The following is a 19132-nucleotide window of genomic DNA, read 5'->3' as shown; positions in this document are numbered from 1 at the left end:
CTCTTCAGTTCATTTGGTCTTTTTCATTTGTACTTTGGCAGATGCTATGTAGAAGCAAAAGCTAGTCAATGACTTAATAACCCTGTATCCTTTCCTCTGTTAATAAAGTTATTTTCTAGATAATATTTTGTAAATAATTTTAAAACCATCTTTATAACAGGAGAACAATAGCTCATGGAGGCTCACTTATTCCTCATCCATATGGAATCACTTTATTTGAACACAATGTTTATTTCACTGATTGGACCAAAATGGCAGTGGTGAAAGCTAACAAGTTTTCAGAATCTAACCCACAAGTGATCTACCAGTCTTCACTGAGACCTTATGGAGTGACAGTTTACCATGCTGCCAGGCAGCCATATGGTAAGACAGTAAGTAGATTATTAAGGGAAGTTTAGGAACTATCTTACCAAAAGTTGGTAAAAATGATGAGACTGTTATTTTGCTGTAAAGAACTAATAATTACGATACATTAATTTGTATTGTAAAACTGGACTGCTTTTTATTGCACAGTGGTTTCATCCAGCTCCTGTAGCTAATGAACTGTCAAATGCAACATTTACGAGTGGGAAAGCTTGTTAAATGTATTTCTATTTGGAAGAGTCAAACTTGTGCTTACGAGCAGTATTGGGGTTTGGGACTTTTTTTTCCTCACACTGCATTGAGGGTGCGGTTGGAAAAGGCTACCAGTGTGAATGGATTCTGTGAGACATCATTCTGAGGTAGATCTATATGCAGAAAGCTATAGCCCAGATTATGGCCTCAGTGCTGTGTGCTGAGTATCTCTGTACAGAGCTGAATACCTTGAATGCCAGTTAGCTCTGATGTGATTTCGATGCATTCCAGGGTAGAACTGGTGGTGTATAATTTCCATGTGATGTAATTCCCACGTGATTTATTGTGGATGTTGGAAAAAATCCTGAAAAATCAAGATAATGATGCCATTAGGTTAATAGATGAAGTTATAATCCTATCTGTATTATTTTTCAGTAAGAAATCCTTGTGGAAGTAATAATGGGGGATGTGAACAGATCTGTGTTCTCAGCCACAAAACAGATAATGATGGTCTAGGTTACCGCTGTAGATGTATACTGGGCTTTGATCTACGCGTAGATGGACGACATTGTGTTGGTAAGAGAATGCCTCATGATTGTTGGAAATAGCACTTTCCATTAGCTCTAGAGTTATTTCTAGAACATCCTTTGTCTCTTTGATAGCTTTGTGGGTTCAGTATGCCAGGGACTTCATGTTTTTCCCATCACAACTCTTGTTGACAGCCTAAATTTCTGCTGATGTTTGTTTCAAGCCACAACAACTTAAACTCACCACCTTTTATGAGCATTTTAGGAGAGTTTAATACAGAATACATGTAGACAGCTGTGTGATTAAACTCTTAATCCTGAAATCAAGCATGGATGCTTGCTGATATGCAGATTTTGCATGATTTTGAACATGTAAGCCTGCTTTCCTGTGCGGTAATGTGCAGATTAAGTTGGTCGTCTCACTTTGGATATATACAGCAAGAATAAAATCTGTGGGTTTCCATCAGCAATCAGCTGCTTCCTGTTTGAGTGCAGAATTGTCACTGATGGGATGTTTACCGTGTGTATCTATTGGCAAATTAAGCCAAATATGTTGTGTATAGTTTTATTATTTGACCATGCATTTATCTGGCTAGCTCAGATGTCATCTGGTTATATGGTGGCTCCACAAAGCCTGTGAGTTTTTACAGATGATTGTAAAGAGGTGAGCACAGAAGTTGATTTCTGCTTCCATAGGGACAATGTTTTCTGTAAAGTTGTATTAGGACTACAGTAACAACATAAGAGGAATACCTGACCACATCACCTAATATTCTGGGTTGGGTTTTGTTTTTCTTCTTCAGTTTTTAGGTCTGTGTAAATTAAATTCCTGTTTTCTCATTCTTCTTTTTCTATTTCCGGGAAAATAAAGGAAAATACAGCTTTACAGTTAGTTAATGCTCAATTGTCTCACCTTGTGAATAAGTAAAGGCTGTGTCTGATCTTTTCTCTTGCAGCTGTGCAGCAGTTCCTGCTGTTTTCATCCCAGCTGGCTGTGCGGGGGATCCCATTCAATCTCTCCACACAGGAAGATGTGATCATACCTGTAACAGGGAGCCCTTCATACTTTGTTGGAATTGACTTCTGTGCTCAGGATGACACCATTTTTTTTTCAGACACAAGTAAAGACATGATCTATAAACAGAAAACTGATGGTTCAGGTGAGAATCATTCTTAGGAATCGTAGAGTAAATGTGGTGAGGTTAATACAATATATATTTCTAAAACGAAGCACAAAAAGTCACATTGTGAGATACACATAAATCTCAGTGTCACCTCAGTAATCTGGAAAATGTTTGTCAAAAATGTTTGTTCAACTCATATTAAGCTCGTTGAATTCTGTTCTTTAACAAACTTGCTGAATGTGTTTGGGGACAAACTATTTGTAGCACTTCTCACAACTAGTATTTGTCATCACCAGTCTGTTTATGTAGGCTAGTATGCCTTTCACTGGTATGAAACTGAGTTTCTGTTTTTCATTTCCCTATCTGGAGACCAGGATGTTTGTTGCGATACTGTAATACAGAAAAAGAACGTTATGGTTATGAGATTTTTGGAAGTCCTATTTGTGCTAGTGTGGAGAATGTTTCTCTCCAGTTGATAATAATGATCAAATGTATATTAAGTGAGCATATAGAAAGATATATTAAGTGAGCATATAGTCTTCTAAGTTTGCTTGCTGCCTTGGGTCAGAGTAACGGTGGACTGCAGCTGACCGTTACTATGCAAACAATAGGTAAGGTCTGGCTGAGCAGGATGTCCTTACTGCACTGACCTTACTGACCTTCATTCATAAAACTCCTTTAAGTCTAAACTTGGTGATGGATTTCTCTCTCATCTTTGGCTAGTCTCTTTTGGGGTTGTGCCCCTGAACATAAACCTCCTTCACCTGGAGCAAACAGCACCCCCCGTCCCCTTAGTTATTAGTCTCTATATTAAGTATCACAGAGGCAGCATTTTTACTGAGGGAAACCACTAGTTTTCTGAGCGGAATACTGCATTCATGTTATTTCCTCTCTTCCTAAACATTTACAATCATTATGTGTGTTATAAATTCTAGGAAGAGAAATCCTGACAGCTAATAGAGTGGAAAGTGTTGAAGATTTGGCCTTTGACTGGATCTCAAAGAATCTATACTGGACAGACCCTCGATATAGGAGCATTACTGTGATGAGGCTGGCAGATAAATCGAGGAGAGCTATTGTTCAGAATTTAAATAATCCTCGATCAATAGTGGTTCATCCTGTTATTGGGTAAGTTTAACTGATTGTCACTTGAAACTGTATGAACAAATTTATGGTTTAAGCAGAATTGGTGAGGTTAGATTTACATCTCATTCTGGATTTCTGTTTGCATTTGTCGTCTTTTCCAAAATACCATCTCTTTTCAGTTCTCTTGTCTTTATTTAGTGTGTTTTATTCTGGTCGAGGATTCAGCACCCAGAGGAAGGGGCAGGGTGATACAGATTCCACATGAGAGAAGCACTCAAAAGAATTCTCTTTAAAAGCACCATTTTTTTTCCTTTTACTCCTGTGTGTAGACAAACGGCAAAAGAACTTTGTTTCTTTGCATCACTCAGATTAGAAAGCTATTTCTCATAGTTGAAAGATAAAGTTTTCTAAATTATTTTTAGAAATAATTGGAATTATGTTTAGAAATTCAGGTCCCAGAATGCTAACCTTGGTTCCTTTATTTTTCCTATTTAAATTTCTTTATTTGAACATATTAGATACTACTGGCTGTATTTGATACAGACCTTATGATATGTGATTCTGTGTATGTAAAATGAAGCCCTGCTTTTCTTTGATGGAAATACTTAACTTCAAATTCAATACGCTGTGTTATTTGGTCATGCCAAAACAACGTTTCTTTCACAGCATAGTTCAGCTTCCTACCACCATACTACTGGATTTCTTAATTCTTGGATATTGAATTTTCATGTTTAATAACCAAATACACTATTTTGGAAGTAATCTCGTAACATCAGTGTTGAACTTGTATCCTTGGGTATCCCAACCTTTTTTGTTTGCTGCTTTGTAAAGTTAATTAACACTAGTTTCAACTCTTTGAGCATAGGTATACGTCTAAAGGATCAGGAGAAAATTCTTTGTAATATTCATGCTTACTTGTAAGTATTACCTGGAAGATGCATTTTTGCTTGATTCTTTGTCCCTGTCAGTACTTAAATGAAATTCTTAACAATTTTAACAAAGCTACAGGTATGTTACATCTAAAGGGACATACCACTTCCAAAGATTTTTCAAGTTGTATGCATGATAAATTTTAATTGTTGGTACCACTACCAATTGAGGAGAGGGTCAACATAAAATTGTATTTTTTTTTAAGTTATGTGACGATGTGGTACAAAGAAGAAAGTTAATGCTATTCAAATGTTTGCTGTGTTAATATCATTGGGTTTATGTATCTTCTGACATGTGCCCTTTCAGGTACATATTTTGGACAGATTGGTTCCGTCCTGCTAAAATCATGAGGGCCTGGAGTGATGGATCCCATGCCTTGCCAATTGTGAATACAACACTAGGCTGGCCTAATGGCCTGGCCATTGACTGGAGGTAAGGGCAATGCAGAAGACAGAAGCTTTTTGAGCAAATGTATTTCTTCCTTTAAACTGTAAGGAATAAAAAATAAAGGAATTGTGTCAGATTGCATGCACTGGCACTTTTGTATTGAAGACCTTGTTTTTCAATCTGTTGAAAAGCTTGTAAAATGTAAGATTTTTCTCAGAATCCCTCCCTACACACCTCAATAGCTTCTTGTCAGGTTTAAGATTATTATTTGAGAAAATGTTCATGCTTCCTAATGGACGTAATGTCATTTGAAGAGATATGACATTTTCATTCTTTCTAGTTCTCTAAGGCTGTACTGGGTGGATGCCTTTTTTGATAAAATTGAGCACAGCACCTTTGATGGGCTGGACCGACGGACTCTTGAACATATTACTCAGATGACTCACCCATTTGGCCTTACTATTTTTGGAGGTAAGTCTGGCATTGAAAAATATTATCTATTATTATCACATATTTTTTTTTCATATGATGATCTGTGAGTATGTGAGAGAAAATAACATGGCCTTTGTAATACTGCTTTTCTTATAAAAGCACTGTTGAAAGTTTCTGTTACAAAGATATTTAGTACTTGCTTGATTTTAGGACTGGTTTTATGTATATTTGTGTTTAAATACTTTGAGGCAGATCAGGTAACCCTTTTAGTGCAACAAGGCAGATATGCTGTACTAATTATGGCTTCCAAGGTGGGCTGCTCATGCTGGACAGACAAGGTAAATTGCCTCCCTAGAGATTATCAGCAATTTCAGGATTTTATTAATTATATGTAGAGTTTATCACTCGATTAGTGTTATGTGTGAAGAAAGATGTCAGTATCTGACCCCTTTTGATATTGTATAAAAACATTTTCAAAAATATTCTAAAATTTTTGGAAAGTTGTCTTAATGAATGACTTTTAAAATTCCCTTGGAATTTAAAATGCCAGTTGAGTCTGTTATATCTTAATTTAAGTGAAATCTGAGAGGGCTTGTTTTTCTAATTATGTCTGCCCGTGACTGAAGGACTCACTTTGACTGCATTAGTGATAAAAGTCTTTTTGTCTTTTTCATGACACAGTTATGAAAAATTATTAAATTTACAAAGCCTTGCAGTTTTTTGTCATGATGCTTGATCTCTTATGTCATGTTGCTCTATAATTGTTATATGTTCGATGTCTTTCAAAACAGGTTATGCCTATTTCACTGATTGGAGACTTGGTGGAATAGTTCGAGTGAGGAAGTCTGATGGAGGAGAAATGACTATTATTAGGAGGGGCATCAGTAACATTATGCATGTTAAAGCATACGATGCTCATTCCCAAATAGGTGAGCTCTTTTGTTGTACAGATGAAAGACATGAAAGAGGGAATAAGAGACAAAATGTCAGGGCAGCAGGTTTCTGGTCACAATTTTAGAAATGGCTATACTGAATCATAACTGGTGTGCAGGGGAGGCAGCACAGACACTTGCAATTACACACTATATATTTCACTGTTTTGACTGTAGGCAGTTTTCCTCCACCACTTCTGTTACTTTAATAACCTTGTAAAATGAAGTTATGATTGTATTTTGTGTAATTGTATCACCAGTCACAACCTTGTATTTCTTTTTTTCTGGGAGACGTTTTAGTTAAACAGAACTATTTATTTTGAGAAATTGGGTAAGCGTTTATTAATCAAACTGCTGCTCTTAAAGTAATCGCTGTGTATAAGTCTCTAATTTTTTCTTCTTTTCACTGCTGAATTTTATGCAGTTCTATGATCTAAACCAAGGATTTGGTATTGTAGTTAATCTGGTACAACACCCGATGGACTTATCAAACATATGATCAAACAGTGTGCTAAGGGTCGTCACCTATTTGATATCCAAAGATTGGATCAGGTCTCCCAGCCTTGCTCAGACAAAGGTCCTCATTTGTGGTAGTGTACTTGTTTCCAGACACTTGCTGAAAATTGGCAGAAACTTAATAGTATGTTCTTGGCTTCCATAAACATTTGTGTCAATGAAGAGTATATGGAATGTGGGACTTAGTATTATGACTTACTACTACTATTACTGTCAGTGAACTTGACCCTGTTTTGCAATGTATGCAAAACCAGGATTTGCTATGGCATCTTTTTTTGTAAAACATTCTTTTACAGTTACTATGCACTCTTAATAGTTCCCAAGCTGTTATCAGTAGTGTATACATGATCTTCTCTATCCCTTTTTAAGGCTCTAACTACTGTAATAGAGTAACAAATCCCAATGGAGACTGCAGCCATTTCTGCTTTCCAGTACCAAATTTTCAGAGAGTTTGTGGTTGTCCTTATGGCATGAAGCTGGCTTCAAATCAGCTGACATGTGTTGAAGATCCATCCAACGAGCCACCCACTTTGCAGTGTGGCTCCTACTCATTTTCCTGTGGTAATGGAAGATGTGTGCCTCGATACTATCAGTGTGATGGTGTTGATGATTGCCATGATAACAGTGATGAACAAAACTGTGGTTCTTTAAGTAAGTAATCCCTGTAATTTACCCTTAGTATTTGTTTGCAGTTCAGAAGGTTTGATGGGTCGGTCTGATTTTGTTGGAATAAACCCCAATTTTTTAGGCTGCATCTGTGGAGAAATCTTGAAATCTACCTGGGAGATTAGTTACTTTGGAAATTATTCTGATAACTCCTAGGAATATGGGATTCAACACTGGCCACCTAAAGAATGCACAAAAATATCCCTATCTCACTAGTTCTCAAAAGTCAATTTACAGAGTAACAAAAATTTATCTTCTAAAGAAAGTATTGTCTTTATTCTTAGATTTTGTAAATTTTGAAAGATAGTGGAATGTCACTTGCTTGTCTTATTTTGATGCATAGGGAGGGACAAACCACCTTAATAAAGATGAAAACATTTAAAAAATAGCACTGTAAGAAAAAACCCCAAACCCATATGCACTGTCTAACCTTCCTCTAAGGTTAGAGCAGCACCTCTTATTTCATTTAACATCTGAACAGAAAGTTTATGGTTTTCATTATATTTGGGCACTTCTGAACTATTTGTTCCATCTTGACTTTTACAGTGAGGTGGATTAAAAGAACATTGATTCATTTCCTGGTTTCCCTGTAAAGTGTCTCACACAAAATACTTCGTTGATCAAGTAAATTGAGAGAACAGTGGGATAATTATAGTTGATAAGATATTGAAGAGTTTATGACTTCTATGACATATTTGGTGCTTCTTTCTTCAGGGTTAATTCTTTTAAATCACAAACAAGAAAACAGGACATATTAATAAAATGTGCTCCTTAATGCATAGGACTAACTAGTGTCACTAAGGTATAAACTCTATTTCTTATTAGTGGGCTATTTTAGAATAGCTAGACTTCTTTTGGGGAAAAGGAAGGTATGAACCAAATGGCTACTAGAATAAGTTATTTTTCTTATTCTTTTGACTGTTTTGAAGTGCTTAACAATTGAGATTTTTATTAATTCTTGCAGTTTAAAAAAGCTTGTAAGTATTCTGTTCAGTTCTGCAGCATGTTGGCATGACAGACATTTTCCTTTTAAGCAATGCGCATTTTAGGATTTGATGCATATTTTAGACATTCTGTAAGTACTCTAAATGTACTGAATATTCTGGCAAGCAAGGCAAGTTTTGGAGATCTTTATAAAAGTGTCCTCCTGTTTTGTTTTTTATTTAGACAATACTTGTGCTTCATCAGCTTTTACCTGTGCCAGTGGACAGTGTATTCCAGGTCGCTGGCGTTGCGATAAACATAATGACTGTTTAGATGGCAGTGATGAATTGCATTGTCCTACACAAGGACCCACTTCATGCCCTGTAACCCTGTTCACCTGTGATAATAATAGATGTATTCCAAGGATCTGGCTATGTGATACTGATAATGACTGTGGTGATGGGTCAGATGAAAAAAACTGCAGTGAGTATCACAACTGTGTTGTTTTTTAAACAACTGTGAATGTCTGCATAGATATGTCTGTTGGTGTAAGGATGATAAATGAAATTACGAAGAAAGAACTAATATCTAAGTTAGACTCATATTTTGCAGTCCGTAAGATGTGGAAAACTCAGCTAATTTGGACTACCAGAGCCAAGTAGAATGCAGAAAAATAATTTAAAAAAATAAAAAGGGGCAACTGTGATAGTTGTAACCGTGGTGCTGCAATTTCCATCAAAAAGCAGCTAAAGCTTAAAAGTTCTAAGTGCTTATTTGATGAGTGATCGCAGTAATGACTAATGGTGTAGTCAGCTAATCTAGTTGGGAAGTTTTTACCAGAAGTAAGACAGTAGTTTCTCTATATGCTTTCTTTAGTGTTATTTACCATTGAGGCAAGTCTTTTATTTGTTTTGCATGAGTCCAAGCCTACCTATGAATAAACAATTACCTGATACTTATGTATCAGTGCTTGTAATTTATGTGATTGCTTGTTGCTGCATTACATGCTGCAAGTTAGTGATAGTGTCTTTATACTACTTCAGTATTATGATGATTTCAGAAGAGAGCAAAGAAATACATCTACATTTATTGTCATTCTTAACAGCTTTTGCAGGTACTTGTGAACCCAGGCAATTTCAGTGTCCGGACCACCGCTGTATTGATCCATTCTATGTCTGCGATGGAGACAAAGACTGCATAGATGGTGCTGATGAGCATGACTGCAGTAAGTGTAATTTCGTTTGTTTCCTCACTCTTACCCCCTGAGGGGTCTTTTGGTGACCTCATATTACCAGCTGCAAGATAGCAGAATGCATAATAAACCTATCCATAGATTAAACCTGTTTGCATTGGTTGTTTTAGCACTTTAGTAAGCCCTTTGATCTCTTGGCTGGTTGTAGAGGGCTGAAATCTGTTTCCTCTAAGTTTCCTGTAGATTCCAAGGTCACTGCATTTTCTGTGTCCCAGGAAAATCATGGTCTTCAGTGGGCCTTGGTCTCCTGATACCATATGTGACTTGGGCACCTGTAGAAAAATTGGGTGCAGTCTAGCTCTGTAAAATAAATAAATAACATTCTTTTTTATTATTATTATTTTGTAGTATACAATTGCAGTGCCACAGAGTTCAAATGTCGAAGTGGAGACCAGTGTATCAGCACTTACTACCAGTGTGATGGTGTTTTTGACTGTAATGATCACTCAGATGAGACTGATTGCCGTAAGTATATTGATCCTGAAAGAAAGGCTTCAGTTAAAATAGGTGATGCTTCTGAAAATTTACTTTATCAGATATATCAAATAATTGGCATTACTTTCCTTAAAACATCAAAATTGTTTTCAGGGAAACTTGTCTGTAAATCGCTTTTCTAAGCAGAAATTTCAAACACAGTAGGTGTAGAGTAGAATTTGCACTCCTTTTGACGCTAAAGTTTTATTTTACTTGGCACCTCAGTCTCAGGGTTTAAAAGTAAAATTAATAAGTATATTAATCTAGAAAAGTGAAAACCTTATATCCATGAAAGTTAGATTGAAACTTTTCCTTGAGAATTTTTTTACATTTTAGTTAAAATCTTGTAGTGCAAGGCGGTGAAAACTTGTTTCAGCAAGTAATTTCACATTGCTTTGGGCATGTACATAGATATCAATACGTGCTTGTTCAAGATATAACAGTAGCTGAATTTTCTTGTTCACCATATAATAAAGTAGAAGTTAAATTACATGACATTTCAGAATGTGACCAGACTGACTGACTGTGATTCTATGGCCTGATCTAAAAGCAACACAGTTCTTAATAGTATTATAACTACTTATGCAAGAGATGAACTGAACATAGTGATTTTGCTTGTCTGTCTAAAATGGAAACAGCTTCTGAACTGTTGAATGTCACTGTTTTAGCTACAAGACCACCAGGCATGTGCCACCAGAATGAATTCCAATGTCAATCAGATGGCAATTGTGTTCCTGCTAACTGGGAATGTGATGGCCATCTTGACTGTGCAGATGGCTCAGATGAACATCATAGATGTCCTGCCAGGACCTGTCCTCCATCTCTTTTCCGCTGCGATAATGGCAACTGTGTCTATCGAGCATGGATCTGTGATGGTGATAATGACTGCAGGGATATGAGCGATGAGAGAGACTGTCCTACTCAACCCTTCCGGTGCCCCAGCTGGCAGTGGCAATGTCCGGGTCACAGTATCTGTGTGAATCTGAGCAAAGTATGTGATAATTCTGCTGATTGTCCTAATGGAGCTGACGAATCCCCCTTGTGCAGTAAGTTACTGTATAAGCATCTGCTATAGTGTGCTAAGGCTTCAGAAAGAAATGGAATATTCAGCATGCTGTATTTAGTGCAGCAACATTTCTAGCAGAAAGTGTAAGCGTGCTGAAATTAGAGCTCAAATTACTAAGTGGAACTTGCTTGCGGTGAAAGGAGACTACAATGATGACAGATTAATTCATTAGCTACGTCCAATCCTGTGCTCTGAATTCAAATATGATTTCCACTGACTTTAATATAGGTTTTTATATAGCAATATGTGAATGAGCTTTGTGTTCCTCAACACATTTACTAAAGCATGGTATGCTTTAAGTTCAGATGAAATGTGATTCAGTCCTTAATATTTTCTTTTAAATTTCTAACTTCAAAAATCATGAAAAAAATCTAAAAGCTTACGTGTAGCCAGAATTTGTATTTATGTTGATTATGAATTGATTTAAGCATAACCTTTTTCTTTCTTTCCTTCCTTCCTTCCTCCTCCTTCTCTTTAATCAATGCACATTCTCAGATGAACCCCAGCCAGGTATGATTATAAATGATTTAAATTATTGTTTATTATTACAATTTTAGGTTTGGAGTGGTAGAGTAAAATTTTGTATATTTCTAACTAGTTTAAAAAAAACCTGTTATAAATTCTTAGCTTTCTGTTTAGCATTCATTTAATGGGACTCAGTAGTACATACTATGTTGTTATCTGCCTTTATGTGCATTGCGTGCATTATATTTTGCATAAGGGCCTCAGTCCAGTCTCACATTGCATAATTGATGATTGTGCAGTCACGTTTTAGCAGCAGTCTTAGGCTAGTAATGCAATTGCAAAGTATTAAAGTTAGTGTAAGAAGCTTTTGTTAACTATTTATTTATTTCCTTCATGAATCCCATTTCAGATCAGGAGAGCTGCTCTGACAATAATGCTGGCTGCACTCATGAATGTATTCAAGGACCCTTTGGAGCTCAGTGTACTTGTCCGATGGGATACCAGCTTGCAAATGACTCCAAGACCTGTGAAGATATTAATGAATGTGACCCTCCAGGCTTTTGTAGTCAGCATTGTTACAATGAGAGAGGGTCTTTTAGGTGTTACTGTGATGAAGGATACATTTTAGAAACCAATGGGAAGACTTGTAAAGCAGCAGGTGAGGAACATTGATGTCAACCTAAAGAATGACAACAGTGTCTGGAAAACATCCAGCTTTGCCATTTTTAAAAGAGCTGATATGAACAGCCACTTAAAGTTGTTTATGGCAGATGACCTTGAGTCTTAAAACTGTCAGCTGAGGGGTTAATTAGAAACTATTATTTCCTTGCAATAATATATTGAAATTAACACTGTAATATTTAAGCCTGGAATGGTCAAAAATAATATTCTGGAGAAAACCAATGCCGGGCACCTGTAAGCCATAGGTTAAAATTTGCTCTTTATAAAGTTCAGTGCTCACAGAGTGTTTAAATCCCAACCTTTCACAAGACTTGCCTAGTGCCTATGTCATACTTTTTAAAGAGCAAAAAACACTGACACAGCCTAGCTGTCCGTTATTCTGTATGTCTTACGTAGTACAGACAGTACAGGGGAGCCATATACCCAGTGGAATTTGTCACCATAGGTTTCCTGGTTTAGGGATATACTCAGGTTGTGGAAGACTCTTGCAATTTACGTGCAAATAAGTCTGACCCTTACTAATAGGGAGTTTCTCAGAGTTTGCTGTCTTTATGGTTGCTACTCTTCAGTTGTTTTTCAGCAACAGCTTATCAGTGTAAGCTGTTGCACGGCAATCTAACTACAGCAGCCTGTGGCTTTCCTGTAATCTGTTTATTCTCCTCCCTGGTCCCCATGCAGTCTAAAGGAAAAAAAAAAAAAAATAGCAGGCTGGCTGCTGGCTAAAAGGGAGTGTAGAGTAACTGGTGCTACAAAGAACTTTGGGGTTTGAATCAGGACTGGGAGCTGAGAATGGCTTATGGAGGAATGAGGGCTGAATGTCAGCAGCAAACTGGTTGGACAATGGAGAAAAGGACCTAATGCTCAGATATGAGACTGGAAGGGAAGTCTAGTAGAAAGAGTAAATGATGAAGAAAGGGTGGAGGAAAGCCAAGGTAAATCCAAAAGTCAGGATGGACAGACTGGATGTGATAAAATATCTTGGGCTGAGAATTGATTTGAATTCATCTTTTCAATGTATATCTAGATACAATAACTTTGATCCTATAAAGCCATGTCAAATTACTCTGTTTCTTTTTCTTACAGAATTACTGTTGAATAGCTTATTGGTTAATTTTAATTTCTTTTCCTTTGACAGAGTCTGGGAATCTTCTTTTGCTGGTGGCAAGTCGTAACCAAATTGTTGTGGACAACATCACCTCTCAGTCACACAGTATTTATTCTCTGGTTCGGGATGGGAGGAATATTGTGGCTATTGATTTTGATTCAGTCACAGATCGTATCTTTTGGTCTGATACAACACAGGATAAAATTTGGAGCGCTTATCAAAATGGCACTGACCGTAAAATAGTAAGTTTTGCTGACATATTCTTGTCTCTTCATTACGGAGAGAAAATGAAGACACTGTATCTCCAGTTAACAAAGGGGAAGAGGGAAATCCCAACATAGTAAGAAGAGAGATAACATAGACAAGTGAAAAAACTTTGTAGATATTAAGCCAACATTTCATACTGCTTTTTGAGAAAGAAAACTGAATGCTTTCAAGAAGCCCTTTTTAAACATCAGGCTATAAGTTGGTTTTCCTATTAGTAGATGCTAACTTCTTCAGTGGACCCACTGAAGTTAGTAGGAGTGTTTGGGTATATGCTTTGTCAGCGCTTTGAATACGTACATTGTGACTCATTCTGCATAAAAGACCTAGAAAATGTTGGAGATTTGGTTCCCTGTTTTCCTATAGAAATGGAAAGGGTAAAAATTTAGTATCAACTAGTTTGTTTTCTCTCTCTCTCTCCTTTTTTTTTTTTTTTTTTTTCTAATTTTTGTTATTAGGTGTTTGACAGTGGTGTCACCGTGACTGAAAGTATAGCGGTAGATTGGGTAGGTCGCAATCTTTACTGGACAGACTTTGTTCTGGAAACAATTGAAGTCTCTAAAATGGATGGGAGCCACAGGACTGTGCTGATTAGTGAAAATGTAACAAACCCAAGGGGACTAGTGTTAGATCCCAGAATTGAGTAAGATTTTTTTTTTTAATGTTTTGTTTTCAAAAGATGCATATTTTATGATGTAACAATATTCAAATTTGAGATACGCCCAAATTGTATTGTAATATTAAATGACAAGTGGAAGAGAAAAGACAAATTTTTATAATAGTGTGTTTGCAGAGTTGATTTAATATTTCAAGTCATATGGTAATTATTTGTAATCTGTTGCTGTGTTTCACCGTAACAAGATTTTTTTTTTCCCCTGTAAAATAAGTTTTCCTACATTTGCTTCCTAGTTAAGAATTATTAATTCAAAATTCTGACTTATCATTGTCAGTTGGTGGTATACCACATACTTACATGTAACATAATGGGTTATGCCTACCTGGCAAGAAACAGGTTTCTTCATAGCCCCAAGTCTAAACTAATTATCTATGCCATATTAATGTTAGCACAAAAGCACCTTCCCATGTCAAATGGCAAGTGGCATAGAGTAAGTGGAATGTGATACTTTGAACTGTTCATGTACAAAGTTTTACTGTTTTTTGAGCTCTTCAATGCCTTGAACTCTGTTTACTGGCAACCGTGTGGGGCTCTTCAGTTATAACACTGCTAACATTATCAATGCATGCCTGTAAAAGTACAAACCCTTATCAAATTATTACTTAGCAACTGGAGAATCAGATTATAATCAACATTGAAAAACAGTAATAACAGTAGCTTCTATATGCGGCTATTATTGACGAAAACAGCGGTAGAAGTATTAAAAGAAATTTTACAACTGAAATGATGGTAATATCTTAAGTAAGCATATTGCTGAAATGAATAATTTCAGTATCATCGTGTAGGACTTTTCTTAAAAGGTTGTTTCTATTTTTTGGCTAATGAGTCATCATGTAACATTTCTCAGTAGGCATCTAGGGTTTTTTCAGATTGGTAACCACAAGTTACTTTTTTCAGTGCTCATGTAATGTTCTGGACTGACTGGGGCCAAAACCCTCGAATTGAAAAAGCCAGCATGGATGGCAAAATGCGAACAGTGATTATTAACAATAAAATCTACTGGCCCAATGGACTCTCCATTGATTACCCAAATAAACTTCTCTATTTTGCTGATGCTTATCTTGATTATATCGATTTTTGTGATTACAATGGAAACAACAGACGACAGGTGGTTGCAAGTGATTTGGTAAGACGTTAATAAGGAACCCTTGTTTTCCCATGTCCTCCCTGGTAGTACTTAAAAACGTATTTGCACTGTCATAGACTTGGATGTATTTTTCTTCAAAATGCTTGGGTGAAGCAGATATGTAGCTGTTTGCTACAGCTGGAAAAAGAAGAATTGCACATCCTATTCACAGTCTCTCAGACGATCTTCAGCAGAACCTGGAGCTGTGTAGACTTGGTGCTTTAGATCATATTCATTTGATCTGTCTGCATGCATGAAGTCTAAAGGTGACATCTGACACTGCTGCTACTAGCTGATGTGTTTACTGTAGGCAAATACAGTACAAAAAAGCTGGAAGAACTTTCCCCAGTCACTTTCTGTGAGTGATGATTGCTGCTGTTCGTGACAGCAGTGAAGGGTTTTGTGCTGCCAGGACTTGCTGCGTACAGGGCACTTCATGAAGACCATCCCTCTTACGGGCTGTCTCCCAGTGAAGTGCTGCTGGCAACTTGTAGCACTGTCCCTGTACCAACACAGTAGTTCAGATCTTCAGTTGGTACACATAAGCTGGTATGACAAAAACACATGTATATTTTCAAGAATTGAACCTTGGGGCTTTTAGTTTTGGCTAGAGAGACAATTCTTGTGACATAGGATCTGGTGCAATCTTTCTTGTCCCACTCCTAGTTTTCTGAAATCTTCAACCCTCTGGTAAATCACAGGGGAATTTATCACAGATGCAAGGTCTTGTGACAGATTCATAACTCTCACTAGATATTTCCTCTTGTGCCCTTGAAAATCTACAATTGGGACTTTATCTAGACTGCTGTGGTAATTCCTCATGCTGTATGTCTCGCAGCAACTATTTAACATTTTCATTTTCAAAAATGTGCATTTCTTCCATTATTAATGTCTTGTTTTCAGGCAATAGATTATATTTCATATTCTTTTGCTGAAAAATATTTTTTGAGACAGCTGGGTTTTTTTCTTATTTTTTAAAATATGCTCAGCTCTGCTGTTACTTCATATACAAATCTCCAGAACTAAATTGGTAAACATCCTTGCCTTTTAGATATTGCAGCATCCACATGCTCTAACTCTCTTTGAAGATTTTGTGTACTGGAGTGACCGCTATACTAATCGAGTAATTCGGGCCAATAAATGGCATGGAGGAAACCAGACAGTTATGATTTATAACATTCACCAGCCTTTGGGGCTTGTGGCAGTCCATCCTGTAAAGCAACCTAATGGTAAGTTCAGCAAAACAGCTTTGGTAATTACAAAAAGAAGCCACACAATAATGTCATGCATAGGCACTCCTGGAATCAGTCTTGTCAGCGAATGGGCTGAGTTAAAAAAGTAACCTAGGCAGCATGTAAGCATAATGACTAGCCAAAAAGAATAATAGGGAAGCAGTATGTGCCATTTACTTGCACTTTGTTTTTAATGGCTTTTATAAGAAAATTGGAGCATTTTTGGAAAGCATTTTAATATTTAAAACTTGTCTCTATTCCTTGACTTGGTTCCTTGTATGTTAATAATATCATGCTTTAGACTAGATTACTGTCATCATCCTTCTCTGAAAGCACTTCCTCATTATTTTACTTAATGAAATAACAGCAATAAATAAGCACCTTCACTGCATTCCAGATTCCCTCTGACATCATATGCAGGTAATCTTTTGCATCTGAAAGACTGTTAAAAAAAAAAAAAAGGTGTTTTTCCTTTTCTTTCTGTTAGGTAGATTTATCTTCCAAATCAGACTTTTTGTCAATTCATGTCATGACTTGAAGAGTGGGAAATATATTGACACAAATATTGTCTTTCATTGTTTCTGCTATATTTCTTGTGTATGGAGTGGTTTTGGTTAATAAATATTACAATGACTTTTTTTTTATCCCCTGAAAACTGTCATACGAAGGAGGGCAGAGACTTTCATCTGAGTAAGGCGCTAGTAATTTCAGTGCTATATTTATTTTGGAAGAAAACCTTCCTCAAGTCATGTTCAGCACTATCACTGCAAGTTGTTTAGTCACCAGAGGGTACCATTGATTTATATCATAGTTCTGGTTTTATTTTACAACCCAGGGTTTAAGAAACCTGTTTATCACTGATGGGGAAAATTGTTTATTTTTCTTCATTGTATTAAATTAGTACATTTTATGATTTTTCATTTAGAATTGTTCTATTGTGTTTTATGTGGCCAGAGAAGATGGGAATAAAGCACTTGCAAAATAGCAAAACAGGCTAATGTTTACAAATGAAGAAATTATTATTTGCTGATTGAAGTTCCAGATGCAGTAATAAAACTGTCATCCGCTCTCCTTTTTATGTAAATTATTAGATCTTACACCAACTAGAGTTTAGATTTGTTATACTGATGAGATGAATAATTTTCTTACAGTTTAAGTTCTGAGTTTATGCCGTCGTTTTGTTGTCATCTTGTTAATTTGTTTTCAGTTCTTGTTAGTTTTTATATTAGCAACAACTGTGTCATTTCCTGAAATTTCCAAGCGCCTTAGAATAAGGCCTGCTGCGGTTGCTAAGGATATACTCAAAATCTAATTTTATTTTCTCATGAAGGTGGCTCATCCTGAAAAATTTGTGATATAAATGGTTGCGTTTTAGCGGATAGTAATAATAGCAGTCAGTAGACACCTTTTTCACTGTCCTTTTTACATTTTACAAGCTTAGACTGCCAATTTGAAAGTCATCCAAGAAACTATGCATTGAACCCCCACTACCTTTGAATGAGATGTGGGCAACTATTTTCTCTCTTTAGTTTTCTCCAAGAAGCTTCAGTAAATAATTTAAATCCCCGTCTAGAAGGTTTGTAATCATCAAAGACCGAAAACCCTGCAGGCCTCCTGGTGCAGTTAAGTTTGACAATGAATTTGAAAGATTTTGTATGATGTAAAAAAAATTGAAAAGACCACTGTGATAATGGTACTGGTTTGACATGAAAAATTATATTCTGTTACAACTATTGCTTGTGGTTCTTGGAAATAACTTATTTTTTTAATTTTAAGGATATAGCAAAACTGATTTAGTGCTGAGTTGATATTATCAGTAGCAATGACATTAAATATTCTTTCCAGTTGCTCATCATGTTACAGTTGTTAATACTTTCTTTTTTCTTTTCAGGTATCAATTCTTGTGCATCGTCCCCCTGTAGCCACCTCTGCTTGCTTTCTTCATCTGGACCACTTTTTTTTTCCTGTGCTTGTCCTTCAGGATGGATGCTTTCTCCTGATAACAGGAACTGCATGAGAGGTAGGGCAGTGATAATGAGAGATGGAAAAAAAAAAAGACCTGACTGTCAAATCCATTGCTCTGTCAGGCAAAAAGCATACTTCAGATCTGAGGGCTGCTGCTCATGAAATCAAAGTTTGGGGGCATTCCAGGCAGACATCATTTATGAAGCATGGAATGTTCTTGGCCTAAAGGTTTGGAGCCAGGTTCTGGAAAGAACTCAGTCAGAGATTCAGGTGCTTCATTTGGGGAAAATGGATGAACTCAATTTTCTTTCAAGCACTTGAAAGAAGCCACATTTTAAACTTTCTCAACACATTGAACGTTTTGCTGTTGGAATACATCTGGAATGTTTTCCTTCTCATTGTAAATATTCAGCCTGAAAACCTGTTTTTAAGTGTTGCAATTATAAGAATGTAGAGATGGAGGGCTAGAAGGGACTTTCTTGGTCACCGAAGTCTGTTTCCTTCTTGTCTTTGACTGCCATATTATATGTCCCCTTTCACCAGTCAAGCTCCAGTTTAAGATTTATTTGGTTTCTTGCCCCCAAACCTCACTGAATTTCACAATTTTGATATTTGGAAACCTTCTGATTTTCTGTTCAAATGTAGTCTCTCCCCAGTTTATGCCCATTTCTTATGCCATTTTTGTCCTTCAGAATAAATAGCATCAGTAGTTCTCATTCATCCCTGGTATATGTTCTGTTGTATATA

At 36.5% G+C, this 19132-nt stretch overlaps 1 protein-coding gene across 3 annotated transcripts in view; it reads left to right on the top strand.

Annotated features, from left to right (window-relative positions):
• The window catches only part of LRP2 (LDL receptor related protein 2), a 130624-nt gene that overhangs the window by 44970 nt on the left and 66522 nt on the right, over nt 1-19132 (top strand). For all 3 annotated transcript variants that reach the window (XR_008577639.1, XM_054829946.1, XM_054829947.1), the window contains exons 14-31: nt 161-363; nt 991-1131; nt 2039-2242; nt 3142-3334; nt 4529-4654; nt 4950-5080; nt 5833-5970; nt 6859-7140; nt 8323-8562; nt 9185-9304; nt 9680-9796; nt 10474-10851; nt 11746-11994; nt 13153-13364; nt 13845-14029; nt 14960-15188; nt 16240-16417; nt 18312-18440. Coding sequence is in view for 2 of the 3 variants with exons in the window: in XM_054829946.1 (XP_054685921.1) it covers nt 161-363; nt 991-1131; nt 2039-2242; nt 3142-3334; nt 4529-4654; nt 4950-5080; nt 5833-5970; nt 6859-7140; nt 8323-8562; nt 9185-9304; nt 9680-9796; nt 10474-10851; nt 11746-11994; nt 13153-13364; nt 13845-14029; nt 14960-15188; nt 16240-16417; nt 18312-18440 (3455 nt within the window). In the remaining variant the exon portion in view is untranslated. The remainder of the gene's footprint in view (nt 1-160; nt 364-990; nt 1132-2038; nt 2243-3141; nt 3335-4528; nt 4655-4949; nt 5081-5832; nt 5971-6858; nt 7141-8322; nt 8563-9184; nt 9305-9679; nt 9797-10473; nt 10852-11745; nt 11995-13152; nt 13365-13844; nt 14030-14959; nt 15189-16239; nt 16418-18311; nt 18441-19132) is intronic.

Source organism: Grus americana, chromosome 6, assembly GCF_028858705.1.
Source record: "Grus americana isolate bGruAme1 chromosome 6, bGruAme1.mat, whole genome shotgun sequence".
Taxonomy (NCBI): domain Eukaryota; kingdom Metazoa; phylum Chordata; class Aves; order Gruiformes; family Gruidae; genus Grus; species Grus americana.
The sequence above is the reverse complement of the archived record's forward strand: the minus strand, read 5'-3'. Positions and strand labels throughout refer to the sequence as shown.